General features: G+C 49.4%; 1 protein-coding gene across 1 annotated transcript in view; it reads right to left on the bottom strand.

The window, feature by feature from the left end:
- LOC142259027 (uncharacterized) overlaps nt 1-21328 on the bottom strand; it is a 36405-nt gene extending 15077 nt beyond the window's left edge. Inside the window, exons 1-4 of the mRNA XM_075331563.1 lie at nt 21251-21328; nt 19925-20038; nt 7995-8118; nt 7814-7911 (exon numbers count right to left, since the gene is read on the bottom strand). Coding sequence (XP_075187678.1) covers nt 7814-7911; nt 7995-8118; nt 19925-20038; nt 21251-21328 — 414 coding nt within the window. The remainder of the gene's footprint in view (nt 1-7813; nt 7912-7994; nt 8119-19924; nt 20039-21250) is intronic.
- Between the last annotated feature and the right edge of the window lie 540 nt (nt 21329-21868).

The raw sequence follows: 21868 nt of genomic DNA, 5'->3' as shown, positions 1-21868 counted from the left end.
CCCCTCCTCTACCGTCACTCTCCTGTCCAGCACCAAATGTTCAAGTCACTGTCACTCTTATTGTATTAAACGGTTTTTCTACAGTTTTTAAAAATTATAACTAAAGGAGCCCTGCTAAAATTGGAATGGACGACCTTCCCCCTACAGATTCCATCCCATGTGGCTCCTTTCCCCCAACAGATCCTATCCCATGTGGTCTCTTGCCCCCTGCAGATTCCATCCCATGTGGTCTCTCCCCCCCTGCAGATCCCATCCCATATGGTCTCTTGCCTCCTGCAGATTCCATCCCATGTGGTCTCTCCCCCCCTGCAGATCCCATCCCATGTGGCCTCTTTCCCCAGCAGATCCCATCCTATTATGGCCCCGTTCCCCCTGCAGATCCCATCCCATTATGGCCCCTTTCCCCCTGCAGATCCCATCCCATTATGGCCCCTTTCCCCCTGCAGATCCCATCCCATTATGGCCCCTTTCCCCCTGCAGATCCCATCCCATTATGGCCCCTTTCCCCCTGCAGATCCCATCCCATTATGGCCCCTTTCCCCCTGCAGATCCCATCCCATTATGGCCCCTTTCCCCCTGCAGATCCCATCCCATTATGGCCCCTTTCTCCATGCAAATACCATCCTATTATGGCCTCCTCTCCTCATATAGCCACATATAGCTCCCCTCTTATGTGGCCTCCTCTCCCCATATAGCCACATATAGCTCCCCTCTTATGTGGCCCCTCTCCCCATATAGCGCTCCCCTCAGGTGGCCCCTCTCCCCATATAGTCACCATCTCATGTGGCTCTTCTCCCCATATAGCTGCCATGTTATGTGGCCCCTGTCCCTGCATCTTCGGCCCACTGAGCGCTTACCTGGCTGCATCGGCGGCCTCTCCTGTGTCTCCCGTCCTCCTCCGCGGCTCTCTGGACGCTGACAGACGGCAGGAGGAGGAGATACCTTCTCACGCTGCCGTGCCATCTCTGCAGCGTCGGCGCGTCACTGCACGCCGAGTCAGGGAGCCGACAGGCTCCACTGAACCAGGAAGTGCGGCGCGGAGGGGCGGGGATTCATTTGTGCTAGTGTCTTAAAGAGACACTAGCACAAATGAATACAGAGAACCGGATGGCCGCAGGTGTTTCTTGCCGGTTCTGGGAACCGGCTGCTATTTTAACAACCGGTTCTCCAGAACCGGCTGAATCCCACCCCTGGGCAGAACACTTCTCAGACAACACAGGGTGAGGGAACCACACCTTGGTAGGATGTTACTGGTTCTCCAATAGGAAAAATCATATTGTACATTTCCAGAAAGATCACAAGATGGTACAAGCGACAGTCTCACCCATCCATTGGCTCGCGAGGGATTAGAATCTTTGCGACTTCGGGGCTTCCAGGGCCAACTATCCCAGTCAGCAGCACCTCGCTTTTGATGAGCACCCACTGAGAGGAGATAGTGGCAAGCTTAGAAAGCTGAACGAAGACAGCAAGATATGTAGCCAGGCAACTGAATTGTCCTCACCTGGGTTCTCCAGGCACAATTGTGGGCTCAGCATTGAGCAGTGAAGCAGATCTGTGATCTTCCAGCTAAAAATGTGGATTTTAGGCTGAAGTCCTGCAAAATGAATGTGGAAAGAGGAGCAAAGCCCTTTTTATACCCGAAGGTCTCACTTCAGAATATTGTGTCTTACAGGATTGGTGGTAGATGGCCGTTCTCTCATTGGTTCAGTTCAATTCGACTGCATAATATTCCTCTAATTGACATTGTCAAAGAGGCTGAGGCAATCCATATTTAACAGGATATAGGGCTCCAGTCAGTCTGAAATTAAACAATGGCCAACTTCTCTTGATTTGGCAAAGAAACAAAAGGTCTGGCCTAATTAAGAACCATTCACCCCTCACACAAATCTCTAGATGCCAAGTTGTCACATATAGCACAACTGCACAATGACAAAGACATGGCTGTCCACCTAAACTGACATCCCAAGCAAGGAGAGCACTAATTATAGAGAAGCAGCCAAGAGGTCTGTGGTCAATGGAGAAACAGGAGCGATGCAGAGCTCAGGGGGAGGATCTGTCCACAGGACAACTATAAGTCATAAACTCCACAAATTTGGTCTTTATAGAATAATGGATATTTTTATAAGCAAAATAATAAGAATTGAAAATTTCTTCACTGACGCCTTCATCCAATTTACCTGCGATAGAGCTGTTTTATAAAGTAGAAGGGGCAAAAATGTCACCTCTAGATGTGCAAAGCTGGTAGATGCATGCCCCCAAGAGCCTGGCAGCAGTAATTGTAGTGAAAGGAGGTCCTGCAAAGTATTCACTCAGGGGGCTGAATACTAATGCACATCACAAATTTCAGAGTTAAATTTCTTAACATATTTAGAAAGTCATGTAAAATTTCCTTTATACTTCACAAGTGTTAGCTGCTTTGTGTTGGTATCACATAAACCCCAATAAAATCCATTTGTGGCTTGTAATGTTAAAAATGTGGAAAAGTTCACTGGGTATGAATAGTTTTTCAAGGAACGGCAGGTCTACCTTCAACCTAAAAAAACTATGAAATTGTGTCATGAATGTTCTCCAGTCCACACTCGAGCTATTTTAAGTAGACCCAGGGCTTTTTTTTTTAAAAAAAATATTTGCTGGTACGCATCTCTGAGGCGAGGTGCGGGCGGGGGGGTGCTGTCAGGCGGCCGGGAGATCCTGTGCACGGTTTACCTGTTGAGGCACTGGGTGGCGGAAAACGGCAGTCCCCATACAGCTTCGCCCCCCAGATGGAGGGGGCAGCGGTTGATGGAGGGGGGAGGCAGATGGAGGGGGCAGCGGCTGATGGGGAGAGCGGTGGCAGATGGAAAGGCAGCGGCTGATGGGGAGAGCGGTGGCAGATGGAGGGACAGCGGCTGATGGGGAGAGCGGTGGCAGATGGAAAGGCAGCGGCTGATGGGGAGAGCGGTGGCAGATGGAGGGGCAGCGGCTGATGGGGAGAGCGGTGGCAGATGGAGGGGCAGCGGCTGATGGGGAGAGCGGTGGCAGATGGACTGGGCAGCGGCTGATGGGGAGAGCGGTGGCAGATGGACTGGGCAGCGGCTGATGGGGAGAGCAGTGGCAGATGGACTGGGCAGCGGCTGATGGGGAGAGCAGTGGCAGATGGACTGGGCAGCGGCTGATGGGGAGAGCGGTGGCAGATGGACTGGGCAGCGGCTGATGGGGAGAGCAGTGGCAGATGGAGGGGGCAGCGGCTGATGGAGGGAGGGAGACAGATGGAGGGGGCAGCGGCTGATGGGGAGAGCGGTGGCAGATGGAGGGGGCAGCGGTTGATGGAGGGGGGAGGCAGATGGAGGGGGCAGCGGCTGATGGGGAGAGCAGTGGCAGATGGAGAGGGCAGCGGCTCATGGGGAGAGCAGTGGCAGATGGAGGGGGCAGCGGCTGATGGGAAGAGCGGTGGCAGATGGAGGTGGCAGTGGCTGATGGGGAGAGCGGTGGCAGATGGAGGGGGCAGGGGCTGATGGGAAGAGCGGTGGCAGATGGAGGGGCAGCGGCTGATGGGAAGAGCGGTGGCAGATGGAGGGGCAGCAGCTGATAGCGAGAGCGGTGGCAGATGGAGGGGGCAGCGGCTGATGGGGAGAGCGGTTGCACATGGAGTGGGCAGCGGCTGATGGGGAGAGCGGTGGCAGATGGAGGGGGCAGCGGCTGATGGGGAGAGCAGTGGCAGATGGACGGGGCAGCGGCTGATGGGGAGAGCAGTGGCAGATGGACGGGGCAGCGGCTGATGGGGAGAGCGGTGGCAGATGGAGGGGGCAGCGGCTGATGGGGAGAGCGGTGGCAGATGGAGGGGGCAGGGGCTGATGGGGAGAGCGGTGGCAGATGGAGGGGGCAGGGGCTGATGGGGAGAGCAGTGGCAGATGGAGGGGGCAGCGGCTGATGGGAAGAGCGGTGGCAGATGGAGGGGCAGCAGCTGATAGCGAGAGCGGTGGCAGATGGAGGGGGCAGCGGCTGATGGGGAGAGCGGTTGCACATGGAGGGGGCAGCGGCTGATGGGGAGAGCGGTGGCAGATGGAGGGGGCAGCGGCTGATAGCGAGAGCGGTGGCAGATGGAGGTGGCAGTGGCTGATGGGGAGAGCGGTGGCAGATGGAGGGGGCAGCGGCTGATGGGGAGAGCAGTGGCAGATGGACGGGGCAGCGGCTGATGGGGAGAGCAGTGGCAGATGGAGGGGGCAGCGGCTGATGGGGAGAGCAGTGGCAGATGGACGGGGCAGCGGCTGATGGGGAGAGCGGTGGCAGATGGAGGGGGCAGCGGCTGATGGGGAGAGCGGTGGCAGATGGAGGGGGCAGGGGCTGATGGGGAGAGCAGTGGCAGATGGAGGGGGCAGGGGCTGATGGGAAGAGCGGTGGCAGATGGAGGGGCAGCGGCTGATGGGAAGAGCGGTGGCAGATGGAGGGGCAGCAGCTGATAGCGAGAGCGGTGGCAGATGGAGGTGGCAGTGGCTGATGGGGAGAGTGGTGGCAGATGGAGGGGGCAGCGGCTGATGGGGAGAGCGGTGGCAGATGGACGGGGCAGCGGCTGATGGGGAGAGCGGTGGCAGATGGAGGGGGCAGCGGCTGATGGGGAGAGCGGTGGCAGATGGAGGGGGCAGCGGCTGATGGGGAGAGCGGTGGCAGATGGAGGGGGCAGGGGCTGATGGGGAGAGCGGTGGCAGATGGAGGGGCAGCGGCTGATGGGAAGAGCGGTGGCAGATGGAGGGGCAGCAGCTGATAGCGAGAGCGGTGGCAGATGGAGGGGGCAGGGGCTGATGGGGAGAGCGGTGGCAGATGGAGGGGGCAGGGGCTGATATGGAGAGCGGTGGCAGATGGAGGGGGCAGGGGCTGATATGGAGTGCGGTGGCAGATGGAGGGGGCAGTGGCTGATGGCGTGAGCGGTGGCAGATGGAGGGGACAGCGGCTGGTGGATGGGGCAGCGGCTGATGAATGGGGCAGCGGCTGAGGGGGAGAGCAGCGGCAGATGGAGGGGGGACAGCAGATGGAGAGGGGGCGGCGGCGGCTATAACTTACTAATGCGGCACTTGCAGGGATCGCACTCCTCAGCTTCCACAGACGCCGGAGTGAAGCTGAGGGGAGCGGCTCTGGCCCCAGATCCACAGCGATTAGAGAGATCGGTCACAAGGCCGGTCTCTCCAATCAGAGCTGGGGGCGGGTGAAGCAGAGGTCACCCAGCTCCAGCCAATGATCAGTGCTATAGCTGCACTGATCATGGCTGGATTTCAACCATTTTCATTGGCTGAAACATTACAGTGGCTGTGATTGGCTGAGAGGCGTTCGTCAGCCAATCACAGCCTCTGTAGGTCCGGGGAGGCACCACCCCTCCTGAGGTCAGGCAGGTCCTGCAGCTCCAGTAGCTGCTTCGCTTGTGCCTCCGCTCCACACATGGCTAATTTGTACAGTTTAAAGAAACCACCCAAAAACACAACCTCTAAAAATATTTCTTTATTAATAATCATAAAAAGACACCAAATGTCTATAACATAGAGGACAAAAGACAATGTGCTAGTGTATGACCAAATGAGGAGCAGAGGAAGTGTGCAGGATTATAGTATGAAATGCATAGTAGGATAGACTATATAGGATGGTATATCCTATGATGTCTCCGTATGCTATAGCATACGGAGACATCATAGGATATACCATCCGTGGCCCTGATACCTGGACCTCCCACTCTCTGAACCTAAACAGCGCTTGGAACATTTGACCAGAGGTTACGCCATATTACTGGAGTGAACATTGTCCGCTTCGGTTCAAAGCAGAGTCCCAGCGTCTCCATCCAGGAAAGATTTATTTTTCAGAGCCACCGCTTGAATTATAGAATATAGATCGATCTAATACAGGAGAAGGTGGATTCCCTCTCCTAGCCTGTCCGGTTTGCACTGACAAGAGCCCTAGTATTACAACTGTGCTATGTGGGACTCCTGTGCTATCCAGGAGTCGAGAGATTGATTTGATATACTGACAATTTCTGTGAAATGTGGGTATCTATATGATATGAGGTGTCTTCACCTAACAACATCCCATTTATGCTGAGACAATTTTCTCTGGCTAAAAGGAAGTCAAATATGCTTTATTGGAGATTTTAAGGCGTACCAAGCAGGCATATTTTGCCGCCGCTTTATTTACCTTGGTAGTGTTTCCAAGTGTTGTTGGCAATTTACCCCTGATTAACCCCAGAACATTAAGTTAGGAGGGGGAGAAACGCGTCGGGAGAAGCTTGGGGTACCGGCCTAATAGGTGGACCCAGGAGCTTGATCCTAACTGCTGTTTTTTACAGTATCTTGACTGGAACACATGTTCAAGTCTAATTCAGGAACCAACAGAATTTAATTTATACGTTTGTCCTGTTTTCACACAATTCACCTGGTTGGTGGTGGGCATAGACCAGCTAAGAGCAGGGATAGTCAGGGTTAGCCATCTGGAGTGGGGGGTGTTCAAAACATTAAGACACTCTCCGCTGGTAGGAAGGGCAAGTAGTAGATCCATGTAGCCCCTTCTAGACCTATATAGTCTATCCTACTATGCATTTCATACTATAATCCTGCACACTTCCTCTGCTCCTCATTTGGTTATACACTAGCACATTGTCTTTTGTCCTCTATGTTATAGACATTTGGTGTCTTTATATGTCTTTTTATGATTATTAATAAAGAAATATTTTTAGAGGTTGTGTTTTTGGGTGGTTTCTTTGGAATCTTACCTCGTTAATTTATCTATTGTTGTGGTTTACTCTAATTTGTACAGTTTACAAATTAGCCATGTGGACAGAGCCAGAGGTGCTCTTCTGATTTTCCAGTATGCCGTAACAGCGCAAAAAAAGCACTGTGTAGACCAAATACTTTGGTGCAAACTTGCCACCATTTAGGAAAACATGAGACTTGCACTAAAAAGACACAAACACAAGTCAAAGGGAACAATACAAAGTGTTTCTATTGTGCGCAAAATTCATGATCCACTTGGACCAATATGAAGAATTTGACACAAAAAACATCAATACGAGAATTCAAAAATCGGCTTAAAAAATAACAAAACAAAAAACACCCCAAAACACCACAATTGATGAGTTGGCTGTGAGTTTTGTGGTGCGGAGCCCGTTATACCGTCAGACGGGATGTGACCGGAGGCAGAAATATTCACAGAAGGGAAAGATTTTACACTTTGTAGATAAATCCTCTCTTCCCGGGATGTAACGGCCTCTAATGCCGGGATCACACGGCCGGATAAAGAATCATCACAGCTTCATCCAGAAAACTAGGACAAGTCTTTTCTTATTTGTCGTCCATATACAATCCGGTATTTACAGCCGCTATTAATAATTTACAAGACCATTTACAGCTTCCTCCATTACAGAACTGCAATGTACCCGTAAACACAATGTCTGCTGTATGGTGGAGCTGGTGGGAATCTGATGGTTTGTGCAGACACAGACCTGAATGGACGAGTCTCCTCCGATTTACAGAAGACACTAGAGGATGCTGGGATTATTCTCACACGCAGATTCTGTCAGTGAGAAAGAAAATCCCCATCTGCACCGCCACATCCAATAACAATGGTCTAAGGGCGAGACGCTGTGTTATTTTATGGACAGCACTGATAATACAGTAGTGTGAACGAGAACTAAAAGGAATCACCAAAGCTCTTATCTCTCCTAATCCTGCCATCTCTACCACTCTCATTACACACGTATAACACATATAATACTGGAGGATAAAACAAGACTGAGCACAAGACCTTCACAGCCGTCTACACATCATAGGAGATTTCATGGCACCTTCTCTCCATCTACCTGATGATCCTGAGGAACATCGGGATCTTCTTGTTTACAGTCCTGTGAGAGAAGAGGACGGGGACATCTCTCTGGTGTTGTCCTCTTACTGGATAGAACTGGAGGAGACACATACAGGGACTGAATTCATTCCTTACATACAGATAATTATAGGCCGTGTGTATTTAGTCCTGTCTATTACCTGGTGATGTGAGGGGCTGGGGAACCTCCATCATGACGTCCTTGTACAGATCTTTGTGTCCTTCTAAATACTCCCACTCCTCCATGGAGAAATAGACGGTGACGTCCTGACACCTTATAGGAACCTGACACATACAATGATACCGTCACCCCCCGATCCCTTCATAGCGTTACTGTATAATGTCCCAGCATTCCCAGCAGTGTCACCTCTCCAGTCAGCAGCTCAATCATCTTGTAGGTGAGTTCTAGGATCTTCTGGTCATTGATGTCCTCATGTATCGGGGGGTGAGGTGGAGGCCGCGTGATTGGGCTCAGGGGTCTTCCCCATCCCTCAGACACAGGGGCCTGACAGCGCTCACTAGAGGTCTTCTTCACTACTGTGTAATCCTGGTTATGGAGAGACAGTAATAAATCTCACTCCAGACATTTCCAGAGTCCTCACCTCTCCAGTTCTGTCCATCTGTTATTCCCATAGATAAGAATGATGTAATGTGACGTCATCAGAATCTCTCACCTCTCCAGTAAGCCGGAAGAGGATCTCTAGGGTGAGGTGTAATATCCTCTCCGCCATCTTGTCCCTGTCCATATCCATCCTTCACGGGGCAATCAGGACAATTCTCTTATATAGAAGATCTCCACTGAGAGGATCCGATATTATAAGGACCTGAATGGGGAGAAGAGGAGCCGATCTGTAAAATTAATGGAGATAATGGAGATGAGATATCATTTGGGTACTAAAAAATATTCAACATGAAATGTGCTATGTAAATAGTACAACTGTAAAAGTAGTATTATCTTTATAAAAAAAACCCAATCCTTCATACGACAATGTGAGCGGAAAAAAAGAGTAATTGCTCCCGGAATAGGAGTAGGAAAATACAAATGTGCAAAAACAAATAATTTCCCAGTTTTTCGGTTAAGAACAGGGCAATGGGATTAGGATTCGATGTTTTCTTGTTTCTACGGAAGAAGAGGGGCCCGTACGAATCTGTGCACTCGCTGACGCGTACAATTTACCACCCATTTCTTGTTTGAAGGCAGCAAAATAGTGAAAATTAACCCCATTACAAAATGTGCCCACATTATATTTCACTCCTAAACTAGAAAAATTATGTAAATAAAAAAGTTTAGATATTCTAAACTGGTGTTGGAGCTCGTGGACTTTAACCCCTTATTGACCGTGGGCAGTAAAATTATGTCCTAGCGGTCATAGTGTTAATTCCCTCCCGCTGCTGCCAGCAAGTAATAAAGAAATCAAGTGTATACCGCCCCCAGCATCGGATAATTTATGTGGTTTCAGCTACCAAGTGTAGGTCAGACCCTGGAGATCATGATTTGGGCAGAAAAAAATTATTTATCTCCCACCTGGCATGATCAATCATGTCAAATGGGAGATAAGGTGCCTACCACGGTCCCCTGATGTGGCCAAAGTGCCCCCCCAGTCCCATGCCCCAACTGATCATCTAAAATGGCCGGCGCACACGGTGCGCTCATCCTCCTCCTCAAAGTTCTCCCCAGGTCCAGCCAGGTCACCCTGTCAATCCCAGGTCTCCCGTTACCTCCTGCAGTGACGATCCCCCACGATCCCACCTCTTCCTACTCAGAAGATCCTGGCCACATGTGCAGAGTGGCTCTCAGATGGCACCCTGTTAGTAGTGACACCGAGCTTACTGCAGCTCACACTGCCATGCTGTGGACCCGGGGAGTGTGAGTGCAGTATCACTGCACCCACACTCCTTACATGGAGGGTTTGCACTTTCAGAAAATAGGGGATATGTTCTCAAAGTGTGCCACGCATATTCTGGAAGGTCCAAAGTCATCGTATGACCTCCAAAATGGATTATAGCAGACCGGATTTTATTTTTAATAAATTGATGAAAGAGGGAATGTGTTGGGGAGTGTTTTTTCAAATAATTTTTTTTTTTGCCTTTTTTTTATTACTGACTAGGTTAGTGCTGTCGGGTATCTGATAGACGCCGCGACATCATTAACCCTAACCTAAAACAACCTCATTTATTTCCCCATTTGCCACAACACCAGGGCAATGCAAAGAGCTGGGGCGAAACGCCAGGATTTGCGCATCTAATGAATGCGCCACTTCTGGGTGGCTGTAGCCTGCTATTTTTAGGCTGGGAAGGGCCAAATAACCATGGTTCTTTCCACCCTGAGAATACCAGACCACAGTTGTCCATTTTACCTTGGCTGGAAATCCAATTTGGGGAATATCATGGTGTGATATTGTGGGTTATGTACCATTTTGTGTGGATTCATGTTTTGGGCGTGGTGGTCTGTCTATTCGATATATTGTTTGTCCTGTTAAGTCAGGTTATATCCCCTTGAAGTGCTCCTGTGCCTAGGTCTGGGGGAGGGGGCCTGGAATCCACCTAAACTCTGTTTACCTGAGAGATTAGTGATTCTGGGTGAGACTTACAAGAGATAAGAAACAGACTTGGGGTACCTTCACACTTTAGCGATGCAGCAGCGATCCGACCAGCGATCTGACCTGGTCAGGATCGCTGCTGCATCGCTACATGGTCGCTGGTGAGCTGTCAAACAGGCAGATCTCACCAGCGACCAGTGACCAGCCCCCAGCCAGCAGCGACGTGCAAGCGACGCTGCGCTTGCACGGAGCCGGCGTCTGGAAGCTGCGGACACTGGTAACTAAGGTAAACATCGGGTATGGTTACCCGATGTTTACCTTAGTTACCAGCTCACACCGCTTAACTTAGCGTGTGCAGGGAGCAGGAGCCGGCACTGGCAGCATGAGAGCTGCGGAGGCTAGTAACGAAGGTAAATATCGGGTAACCACCTTGGTTACCCGATGTTTACCTTGGTTACAGCTTACCGCAGGCTGTCAGACGTCGGCTCCTGCTCCCTGCACATTCAGGATTGTTGTTCTCTCGCTGTCACACACAGCGATGTGTGCTTATCAGCGGGAGAGCAACAATAAAAAAACGAACCAGCACTGTGTGTAACGAGCAGCGATCTCACAGCAGGGGCCAGATCGCTGCTCAGTGTCACACACAGCGAGATCGCTAATGAGGTCACAAAAAACGTGACTCAGCAGCGATCTCGCTGTGTGTGAAGTACCCCTTACAAGAGATTGAACCTCTGAGGGAGACACTGAGGCTGCGGCCAGCACCCCAGAGAGACTGTGAGAAACCCAGATTTCCCTGGCGAAGGACTGCTGGAGGAGTGTGACTGAACTCTGGGACATTTATGCCGTTTCTGGACTAGTTTTACTTTCTGTGTGGTGGATTATTTTATGGTCATTCTATATTGCATTGAATAAATATGCTTTGGATTGTTCACTCATCTCTCGCTCTGCTGATAGTGCGATATGGGAGAAAGACCCCTTCACAGGGGGGACCCCACTTTTTTTTAATTACTTATAAATTTAATAAAAACAGCATAGGGAGACCTTCATTTTGGAATACCAGCCAATATGAAGCTGCCAGCTGTGGTCTGCAGCCATCTGCTTTACCCTAGCTGTTTTTTTTGTTTTGTTTGTTTTAATTATTTATTTAATTTGGTTTTTTTTGGAGGGCTAAATACAAGGCTAAACACCCTTTAGTGCCACATCAAAGTTATTAAATGGTGCCAGCTTAGAATATGCAGGGGGGTGGGACATTATATATGTGTTTTACATCTATTTATCTAGCCATCTATCCATCCATCCTAGCTTTTAGGTTATGTGCCCACGATCAGGATTTGCAGCGGTTTGGACGCAGAGTGTTTTGACTGTGATGTTGTGCAGTAGAAGCGCAGTAGTGGGATGTTTATAAATCTCATGCCCATTGTGCTTCTTTTATCTGCAGCATAAACTGACCAGCGGTGCGGCTTCCTGAGGTCTACGCAGGATATCAGTTTATGCTGTGGAGATGAGAGTGTTCTTCGCAGGGAGAATAGAGTCCGCAGCGGCCTGAACCTGGATCGTGAGCACGAGCAGCTGCATTCTCGTGTGGACAACACTGGCATCTGCACAGAGGGGCTAACACTAAGTCCTAGATGCAGTGTCACTGGAATGTGGGCACACAACGTAAAAGTGAGACATTTGGCACTACAGCAACATTTTTGTGAACTACCTGTGGAGTCAAAATGCTCACTGTAACCCTAAATAAAATTTTTGAGTGGTCTAGTTTCCAAAATTGAGTCACTTCTGGGGGGGGGTGTTCTGCTGTATAGGTACCTTAGGGGCCCTGCAAACGCGACATGGTGTCCGCCATTTATTTCAACTTTTCCTAAATTCACATGGTGTTTCTTCCGTTCTTAGCCCTCCCGTTTGTCCAAACAGAGGTTTTTGGCCACATGTAGGGTATCAATGAGCTCATACAAATTTGGTTAACAAACTGTTGTGTGTGCTTTTTGGTGTTTCCTCTTGAAAGTGAGAAATTTGGTGCTAAAGCAACATTTTTGTTAAAAAAATGAAGATTTTCAATATGACGACCTAAGGTTATCAAATTCTGTTAAGTACCTGTGGGTTCAAAATGCTCAATATACTAATGGATAAAATCCTTGAGGAGTCTAGTTTCCAAAATATGATCACTTGTGGGGGAGCTCCTCTGTTTAGGCCCCTCAGGGGCTCTCCAAACGCAACATGGCATTCGCTAATGATTCCAGCCAATTTTACAGTCAAATGGCGCTCCTTCCCCTTCGATCCCAGCCGTGCACCCAAACAGTTGATTTCCACCACATATGAGGTATCTGCATACTCAGGAGAAACTACACAATAAATTATATGGTGCATTTTTTCCTGCTACCCTTGTGAATAAAAGGTTTCTTTTTAAAGTAACAATTTTGTGGTAAAAATGTATTTTTGTTATTTTCACGGCTCAACGTTCTAAAATTCTGTGAAGCCTCCGGAGGTTCCAGGTGCTCACCAAACACATAGAGAAATTCCTTGAGGGGTCTAGCTTCCAAAATGTGGTCACTTGTGGGGGTTTCTGCTGTTTAGGTACCTTAGTTGCCCTACAAATGCTACATGGTGCCTGAAATCTATTCCAGCCAAATTTGTGTTCCGAGATTCAAATATTGCTCCGTCTATTCCGGCTCCTCCCATTTGTCCAAACAGAGGTTTCTGGCCACATGTGGGGAATCACCACACTCATAATAAAGTGGGTAATAAACCGTGGGGTCCACTTTTTGGCGTTACCTCTCGAAACCTGTCAAAGTGACACTGGTCAGAATTGCAAAAAAATGGCCGCGTCATGAAGTACAAAACTGGCTCCGTCCTTAAGGGGTTAAACTGAATGTAAATGAGCCGGTCAGGAATAACGGGAAACTGGTCTTGAACTGGTTAAAGTTGAAAATAGTTGAGAAATGAAGGGGTTAATGATAATGATGACCCCAAAATAAGAGAGACCCTGCACCTACCTCCACCTGCAGAGCCGCACACTAGATATATAATACCCTGCACCTACCTCCACCTGCAGAGCCGCACACTAGATATATAATAACCTGCACCTACCTCCACCTGCAGAGCCGCACACTAGATATATAATACCCTGCACCTACCTCCACCTGCAGAGCCGCACACTAGATATATAATACCCTGCACCTACCTCCACCTGCAGAGCCGCACACTAGATATATAATACCCTGCACCTACCTCCACCTGCAGAGCCGCACACTAGATATATAATACCCTGCACCTACCTCCACCTGCAGAGCCGCACACTAGATATATAATACCCTGCACCTACCTCCACCTGCAGAGCCGCACACTAGATATATAATACCCTGCACCTACCTCCACCTGCAGAGCCGCACACTAGATATATAATAACCTGCACCTACCTCCACCTGCAGAGCCGCACACTAGATATATAATAACCTGCACCTACCTCCACCTGCAGAGCCGCACACTAGATATATAATACCCTGCACCTACCTCCACCTGCAGAGCCGCACACTAGATATATAATACCCTGCACCTACCTCCACCTGCAGAGCCGCACACTAGATATATAATAACCTGCACCTACCTCCACCTGCAGAGCCGCACACTAGATATATAATACCCTGCACCTACCTCCACCTGCAGAGCCGCACACTAGATATATAATACCCTGCACCTACCTCCACCTGCAGAGCCGCACACTAGATATATAATACCCTGCACCTACCTCCACCTGCAGAGCCGCACACTAGATATATAATACCCTGCACCTACCTCCTCCTGCAGAGCCGCACACTAGATATATAATACCCTGCACCTACCTCCACCTGCAGAGCCGCACACTAGATATATAATACCCTGCACCTACCTCCACCTGCAGAGCCGCACACTAGATATATAATAACCTGCACCTACCTCCACCTGCAGAGCCGCACACTAGATATATAATAACCTGCACCTACCTCCACCTGCAGAGCCGCACACTAGATATATAATACCCTGCACCTACCTCCACCTGCAGAGCCGCACACTAGATATATAATACCCTGCACCTACCTCCACCTGCAGAGCCGCACACTAGATATATAATAACCTGCACCTACCTCCACCTGCAGAGCCGCACACTAGATATATAATACCCTGCACCTACCTCCACCTGCAGAGCCGCACACTAGATATATAATAACCTGCACCTACCTCCACCTGCAGAGCCGCACACTAGATATATAATACCCTGCACCTACCTCCACCTGCAGAGCCGCACACTAGATATATAATACCCTGCACCTACCTCCACCTGCAGAGCCGCACACTAGATATATAATACTCTGCACCTACCTCCACCTGCAGAGCCGCACACTAGATATATAATACCCTGCACCTACCTCCACCTGCAGAGCCGCACACTAGATATATAATACCCTGCACCTACCTCCACCTGCAGAGCCGCACACTAGATATATAATAACCTGCACCTACCTCCACCTGCAGAGCCGCACACTAGATATATAATACCCTGCACCTACCTCCACCTGCAGAGCCGCACACTAGATATATAATAACCTGCACCTACCTCCACCTGCAGAGCCGCACACTAGATATATAATACCCTGCACCTACCTCCACCTGCAGAGCCGCAAACTAGATATATAATACCCTGCACCTACCTCCACCTGCAGAGCCGCACACTAGATATATAATACCCTGCACCTACCTCCACCTGCAGAGCCGCACACTAGATATATAATACCCTGCACCTACCTCCTCCTGCAGAGCCGCACACTAGATATATAATACCCTGCACCTACCTCCACCTGCAGAGCCGCACACTAGATATATAATACCCTGCACCTACCTCCACCTGCAGAGCCGCACACTAGATATATAATAACCTGCACCTACCTCCTCCTGCAGAGCCGCACACTAGATATATAATACCCTGCACCTACCTCCACCTGCAGAGCCGCACACTAGATATATAATACCCTGCACCTACCTCCACCTGCAGAGCCGCACACTAGATATATAATACCCTGCACCTACCTCCACCTGCAGAGCCGCACACTAGATATATAATAACCTGCACCTACCTCCACCTGCAGAGCCGCACACTAGATATATAATACCCTGCACCTACCTCCACCTGCAGAGCCGCACACTAGATATATAATAACCTGCACCTACCTCCACCTGCAGAGCCGCACACTAGATATATAATACCCTGCACCTACCTCCACCTGCAGAGCCGCAAACTAGATATATAATACCCTGCACCTACCTCCACCTGCAGAGCCGCACACTAGATATATAATACCCTGCACCTACCTCCACCTGCAGAGCCGCACACTAGATATATAATACCCTGCACCTACCTCCTCCTGCAGAGCCGCACACTAGATATATGGCTGCTCTGTGCTTCCAGGACCTGTGATGATGTCACATGGAGGGGAGGAGTCAGGGGTCACATGATCAGCTCCTCAGTGTATGCAGGACTCTGCTGTGCTGGTTGTCATGGTGCTGGATGAGGAGAAGTTTATGTGTGGGGTCAGGAGGGGTTTACAGTGTGGATGTAGCAGAGCCGTGTGTGTACGAGGTGTACGGAGCGGAGCCGTGTGTGTACGAGGTGTACGGAGCAGAGCCGTGTGTGTAGGAGGTGTGTGGAGCGGAGCCGTGTGTGTACGAGGTGTACGGAGCGGAGCCGTGTGTGTACGAGGTGTACGGAGCGGAGCCGTGTGTGTACGAGGTGTACGGAGCGGAGCCGTGTGTGTACGAGGTGTACGGAGCGGAGCCGTGTGTGTACGAGGTGTACGGAGCGGAGCCGTGTGTGTATGAGGTGTACGGAGCGGAGCCGTGTGTGTACGAGGTGTACGGAGCAGAGCCGTGTGTGTACGAGGTGTACGGAGCGGAGCCGTGTGTGTACGAGGTGTACGGAGCGGAGCCGTGTGTGTGTACGAGGTGTACGGAGCGGAGCCGCGTGTGTACGAGGTGTACGGAGCAGAGCCGTGTGTTTACAAGGTGTACGGAGCAGAGCCGCGTGTGTACGAGGTGTACGGAGCGGAGCCGCGTGTGTGCGAGGTGTACGGAGCAGAGCCGTGTGTGTACGAGGTGTACGGAGCAGAGCCGTGTGTTTACGAGGTGTACGGAGCAGAGCCGTGTGTTTACGAGGTGTACGGAGCAGAGCCGTGTGTGTACGAGGTGTACGGAGCAGAGCCGTGTGTGTGCGGAGCGGAGCCGCGTGTGTACGAGGTGTGCGGAGCGGAGCCGTGTGTGTACGAGGTGTGCGGAGCGGAGCCGTGTGTGTGTACGAGGTGTACGGAGCGGAGCCGTGTGTGTACGAGGTGTACGGAGCGGAGCCGTGTGTGTGTATGAGGTGTACGGAGCGGAGCCGTGTGTGTGTACGAGGTGTACGGAGCGGAGCCGTGTGTGTACGAGGTGTACGGAGCGGAGCCGTGTGTGTGTATGAGGTGTACGGAGCGGAGCCGTGTGTGTACGAGGTGTACGGAGCGGAGCCGTGTGTGTGTACGAGGTGTACAGAGCAGAGCCGTGTGTGTACGAGGTGTACAGAGCGGAGCCGTGTGTGTACGAGGTGTACGGAGCAGAGCCGTGTGTGTACGAGGTGTGCGGAGCGGAGCCGCGTGTGTACGAGGTGTGCGGAGCGGAGCCGCGTGTGTACGAGGTGTACGGAGCGGAGCAGTGTGTGTACGAGGTGTACGGAGCGGAGCCGTGTGTGTACGAGGTGTGTGGAGCGGAGCCGCGTGTGTACGAGGTGTGCGGAGCGGAGCAGTGTGTACGAGGTGTGCAGAGCGGAGCCGTGTAGGGACTTTTCCAAAAAAGTTTGTAACTGCTCCATTGGGAGCCATGTTCTTGGATTCTGTGAAGGACTCACAAAGTGAGGTAATGGAGGCTGTAGGGAGACAGGAGGCCGAAAGCCGTGGACGGACATGTAGCAGATATCCTGGAAAACCTGGGGCGAGCAGCAGAGGCACTACCAGTCACAGGCATACAGCAGAAGTCCTGGAGACTGCAGACAGGCTGCAGAGGTACTGACACCCACAGGCAGACAGGTAACTGAGGTATTGGAAGCCGCAGACGTCCTGGAGACCTCAGACAGGGGCAGACATACTGGAAGCCACAGGCAGATTGGTAGCTGAGGTGCTGGAGGCCACAGATAGTCTGGAGATGTTCTGGAGACTGCAGACAGGTCGCTGTGCACAGACTAATAGTCCTAATACCAGGACACAGGGGTGTATCTTGGTAGCCTTATATAGGCCAGTTAAGCTCAGCACATGGAGCGTGTCCGGCTACTTACAAAGCCCAACATGGAGCACAAGAAAGTTTAGCAGAGCGGGGGAAGGAGCAGATCCCAGACACGGGACAGGCGTGTAACAAGTGGATGTTGTCAGACAAATATACAACAATGATTGATGAAATTGTCACAATTCTCAATTTCTCTTCCCCTTACATCTATTGATTTTTCTATTGATCTATTCTCCCCTTTATCAGTGAATACCATTTATTTTTATCCTTTATCAAGTAAAATAATAATTGCAGATAGTGAAAGTCATTCTTCTGTTACCCAAATCTCTGCTGAACATTACACAATGTACATATCACATTCCTCTAATAATGGGGACAATCTAGTTATACCTTTATCAATCCATTCTGTGACATTCCCAAAGTGCTCACAATTCCTGTTCTTCCAGATCAGAGCACAACATAAGTAATAACCTATGCTAAAATGGAGTTTATTTCTGTCCAACACTGATCACACATTTTTTTCCCACTCCACATTTGTCCCCTGTTTGTCCCAGGAGTCCCACTTCTAGGGGGAGATCGATTGCCGCCTTTCTCTGCACCATGATAGACATTTGGCTCATAGTGCAATGTCGGGCAAACACCTTCTTTCACAGAAGTAAATCTTGGAGAAAATCCCTCACAATAACTATTGCACGGACGCTGCAAAATCTACAGATCTGGAATCTTCAGACTGTAATCCTGATAATTTAAGTGATAATCAAAGAGAAAATGTTCATTCTAATACGTCATTCAGAGAATTTTGGAATTCAGAAAATGAAGAGGAGGAAGGAGAATCAATAAGAAGGATATGAGAAGATCTCCAATACAGACCAAGAAAAAATGTACTTGAGTATGAATGAATTTATGGATAATGTGTCATGAGTGTGTCCCGCTCTGAGGAGACCTCTGGTGAGTCTGGGATCAGAAGGTCACAGCACCTTATTGTTCATAGGTCTACAACTTGATTTGAGTGAATCTACTTTTTTTTTAGTGCTGTAGGAGTTAAGGACTCTTCCCATTCTGGCTTTCCTTTGTAGCCTTAATCTCAGGTTCATCTCTTTTGTTACCACTCCCCTTTGTTAGAAAAATGCATGCATCTTACCATCTGACACCGGTTATAGCTTCTCATTTTATGCTGACCTTTATGGAAGGAGCCTGTCTCTGGACGAAGCTGAGTTCTGACTATTGCAGCTGTGATGTTTAGCTGCATTGGAAGAGTTTGAAGTGTTTTTCCTTTTTGTGTCTATTTTCCCTTTGTCTCCTTTACCTTGTGTTGTATTAGTGCAGTGGTGAGACTACTGTTTTCGTCGGCCTTCTCACTAGCCATGGTGAGATCAGGGCGAGCGAAGGTCTAGGCACGTAATGACGTCGGGTGGGGGAGGACCTGTATAAAGATGCTAGGGAGCGTAGGGTACAGATTCATGCGAGTTGCAGGAGGACCCCTCTCCTCATCATCAGGGCCTTCCTTTTTTACCATTTTCGTTGTTACCTTTTTCTTATGCTGCACACTGAGCATCTGTAGGCTTTGACGTGACGTAATATTTTGGTTTTGACACCCACAGTTTTATCAGTTGAGCAGATTAATGTCCTGGCCAGGGGCTTAAATTTTGTCCCTGGCATTTTTTTGATAAGGATAGAAATCTTTCAGGTCATAATTACTCTAATATATTTACAATGTTTAATGGATCTGAAGGATTCTTCTCTGCACAGAAGGCCATTGCAATGTTAAACTAAATGGATAAGGATCGTAATTTGGAAGACGAGACTCAAGAGCATGGAGCTAGGCAGACCTAGAAAAAAGACAAGTTTGGAAGCACAAGAAAGTGGATCTTCTCCGAATGTTTATCTCCAATGCATAATTACACTTGCCCAGGAATGAAGCATCTGGGTTCGGACAGGAGCATTCCATCCACGCATGACACCAACAAGACCTTTAGAAGGTGTCGAATCGGTATCTGCTAACTCTCCACCACAGCTCGCTGAACAAAATTCCCAATAGAACTGGAGTCAAGATGAGCCGTTTAAGGGAGCTGAACGTCTCCAAACGATGCAGACATGGACTGGAACGAGGAATAGGAAGAAGGCTTGCTTTTGCCGAGGGTAATACCTCCTTCCAATTCCAGGTAATAGGTTTCCGGCTTCAAAGGACAGGTTTGGACAAGGTGCTCTGCTCCTAAACACAGTACCACGATTTGGAGATTTTCACAATGTAGATCAGATGTTTTGATACTGATTACTTTTGTAGGCTCAGGAACAGGAGCGGAAATAGGAACCTGGGAATCAAATGGCCTTTGGAAGGATGGAGCCAGGCGGATAGCTTTCTTCACACAGAAGACTTCCTTGGAACATTCCTGGAACATATGGCAAAGGAGATAAGATCATCCAGGGTAGTACGTATATCAAGACCAGCCAGTACATCATTGGTTCTCTTAGATAAAACCTTCCCAAAAAGGTGTCCGCCAGTGCCTGATCATTCCATCGTAATTCAAAAGGGTGCAGTCGAGATGACCTGCGTCAGTTCCTCAAAAACTCTCCAGCAATTCTAAGAGGTCAGTAGTAATTTGGTCATTTTTTTTTCCGACAAGGTACAGACCCAGGAGACAGATTCTCCACCAAGGTGCAAAATCAGAAACACCACTTTGGACTGGTCTGAAGAAAACGATTGACCCAACAGCTTAAAATGCAGGGTGCATTGGTTAATGAACCCTGGGCATTGCTTGGGATACAGCATCCTAGTGCCAGTATGGCACTGCCTTTGCTTCATATAGCAAAATCCTGAAGGGGGCGTAGCCTGCGGCCGTTCAAGATGGACGCTAGGTGAACAAGCTCTATGAGTCAGTAAGTTCAAGCGACAAATAAATCTACCCAAAGAAGAAAACACTGATCAAATCCTTTTTCATCAGACATAGGAATATCCTGTGATCATTTAGAGACTAGCCTCATCAATTTCCTGAGGTAGATAAGAAAGATATAGGGAGTTATTCCCGGCAGGTCTGTGACACAATTCTAGGCCTGGGAGTCCCCTGAAAGTGAAAGCACTGAAGAATAGTGATTCCCCCAATGAATTGGTCCCCAGGGACCTTATAGGAGAAACTCACTACTGATAATCTTTGATTCACTGTTGGGGGATCTGAAGACCTTAAAACAAACTGTTTCTGATAAGGAATAGATTAGATATCAATCATCTTTCCAGGCAGTGAGGGAAGCTGCAGCACCGCTGATATCCCTGGACTCCTGTCATCACAGAGTATGTGAGGGCTGTAACACCAAATAAATCACTCGGTCACCAAGCTCAAGCACATAAAAGTTTTATTAATTTCACACCAAAAGAATAAGAAGCTCCTAATGAATTGTCATTAAAGAATTTGTGACTGAAAAGCATCCAGGGTGTGAGGAAGAGGCCGGGCTGCTGTGCTGAGGTTGCCATGGTTACTCCTCACACACTATACCTGCTGCTGTAACATGGCAGTGGATCTGTGGTGCAGTACTTATAGGATCCTCAGTGGAGGCTGTTCTGACTGAGACAACTGAAGAAATCCTCTTATCTACAGGAGGCTCCTTACCTGTGAGGAACCGGAGCAGACCTGTATCTTCTGCTCTACCTCCAAATAAGTTTTATAGATAACTAAAGAGTACTTCATTAACATAAGTGGTACTGAACAAATTAAAGAAAATGCCTAGGGTTTGGAAAAATAATAAAACCACCTTAAATAGAAGAAACACTACACATAAAACAAATACCCCTCTTGTGCCTCATCAAAATGACAAAGGCAGGCAGTTAGGGGTACTTTACATGCTGCGACATCGCTAACTACGTATCGTCGGGGTCACGGTGTTTGTGATGCACATCCGGCGTCGTTAGCGACATCGCAGTGTGTGACACGTACGAGCGACCTTCAACAATCGCAAAAGTGGTAAAAATCGTTGGTGTTGGAGAGGTTGTCCAAACCCCAAATATCGTTGTCTGGTGAGTAGCGATGTTGTTCGTCGTTCCTGCGGCATCACACATCGTTATGTGTGACACCGCAGGAGCGACGAACATCTCCTTACCTGCGTCCACCGGCAATGAGGAAGGAGGTGGGCGGCATGTTCCAGCCGCTCATCTCCGCCCCTCCTCTGCTATTGGACGGCTGCCGTGTGACGTCGCTGTGACGCCGCACAAACCGCCCACTTAGAAAGGA

Source organism: Anomaloglossus baeobatrachus (assembly GCF_048569485.1).
Source record: "Anomaloglossus baeobatrachus isolate aAnoBae1 chromosome 5 unlocalized genomic scaffold, aAnoBae1.hap1 SUPER_5_unloc_22, whole genome shotgun sequence".
Taxonomy (NCBI): Eukaryota; Metazoa; Chordata; class Amphibia; order Anura; family Aromobatidae; genus Anomaloglossus; species Anomaloglossus baeobatrachus.
This window is presented reverse-complemented; position numbering and strand designations above follow the sequence as displayed.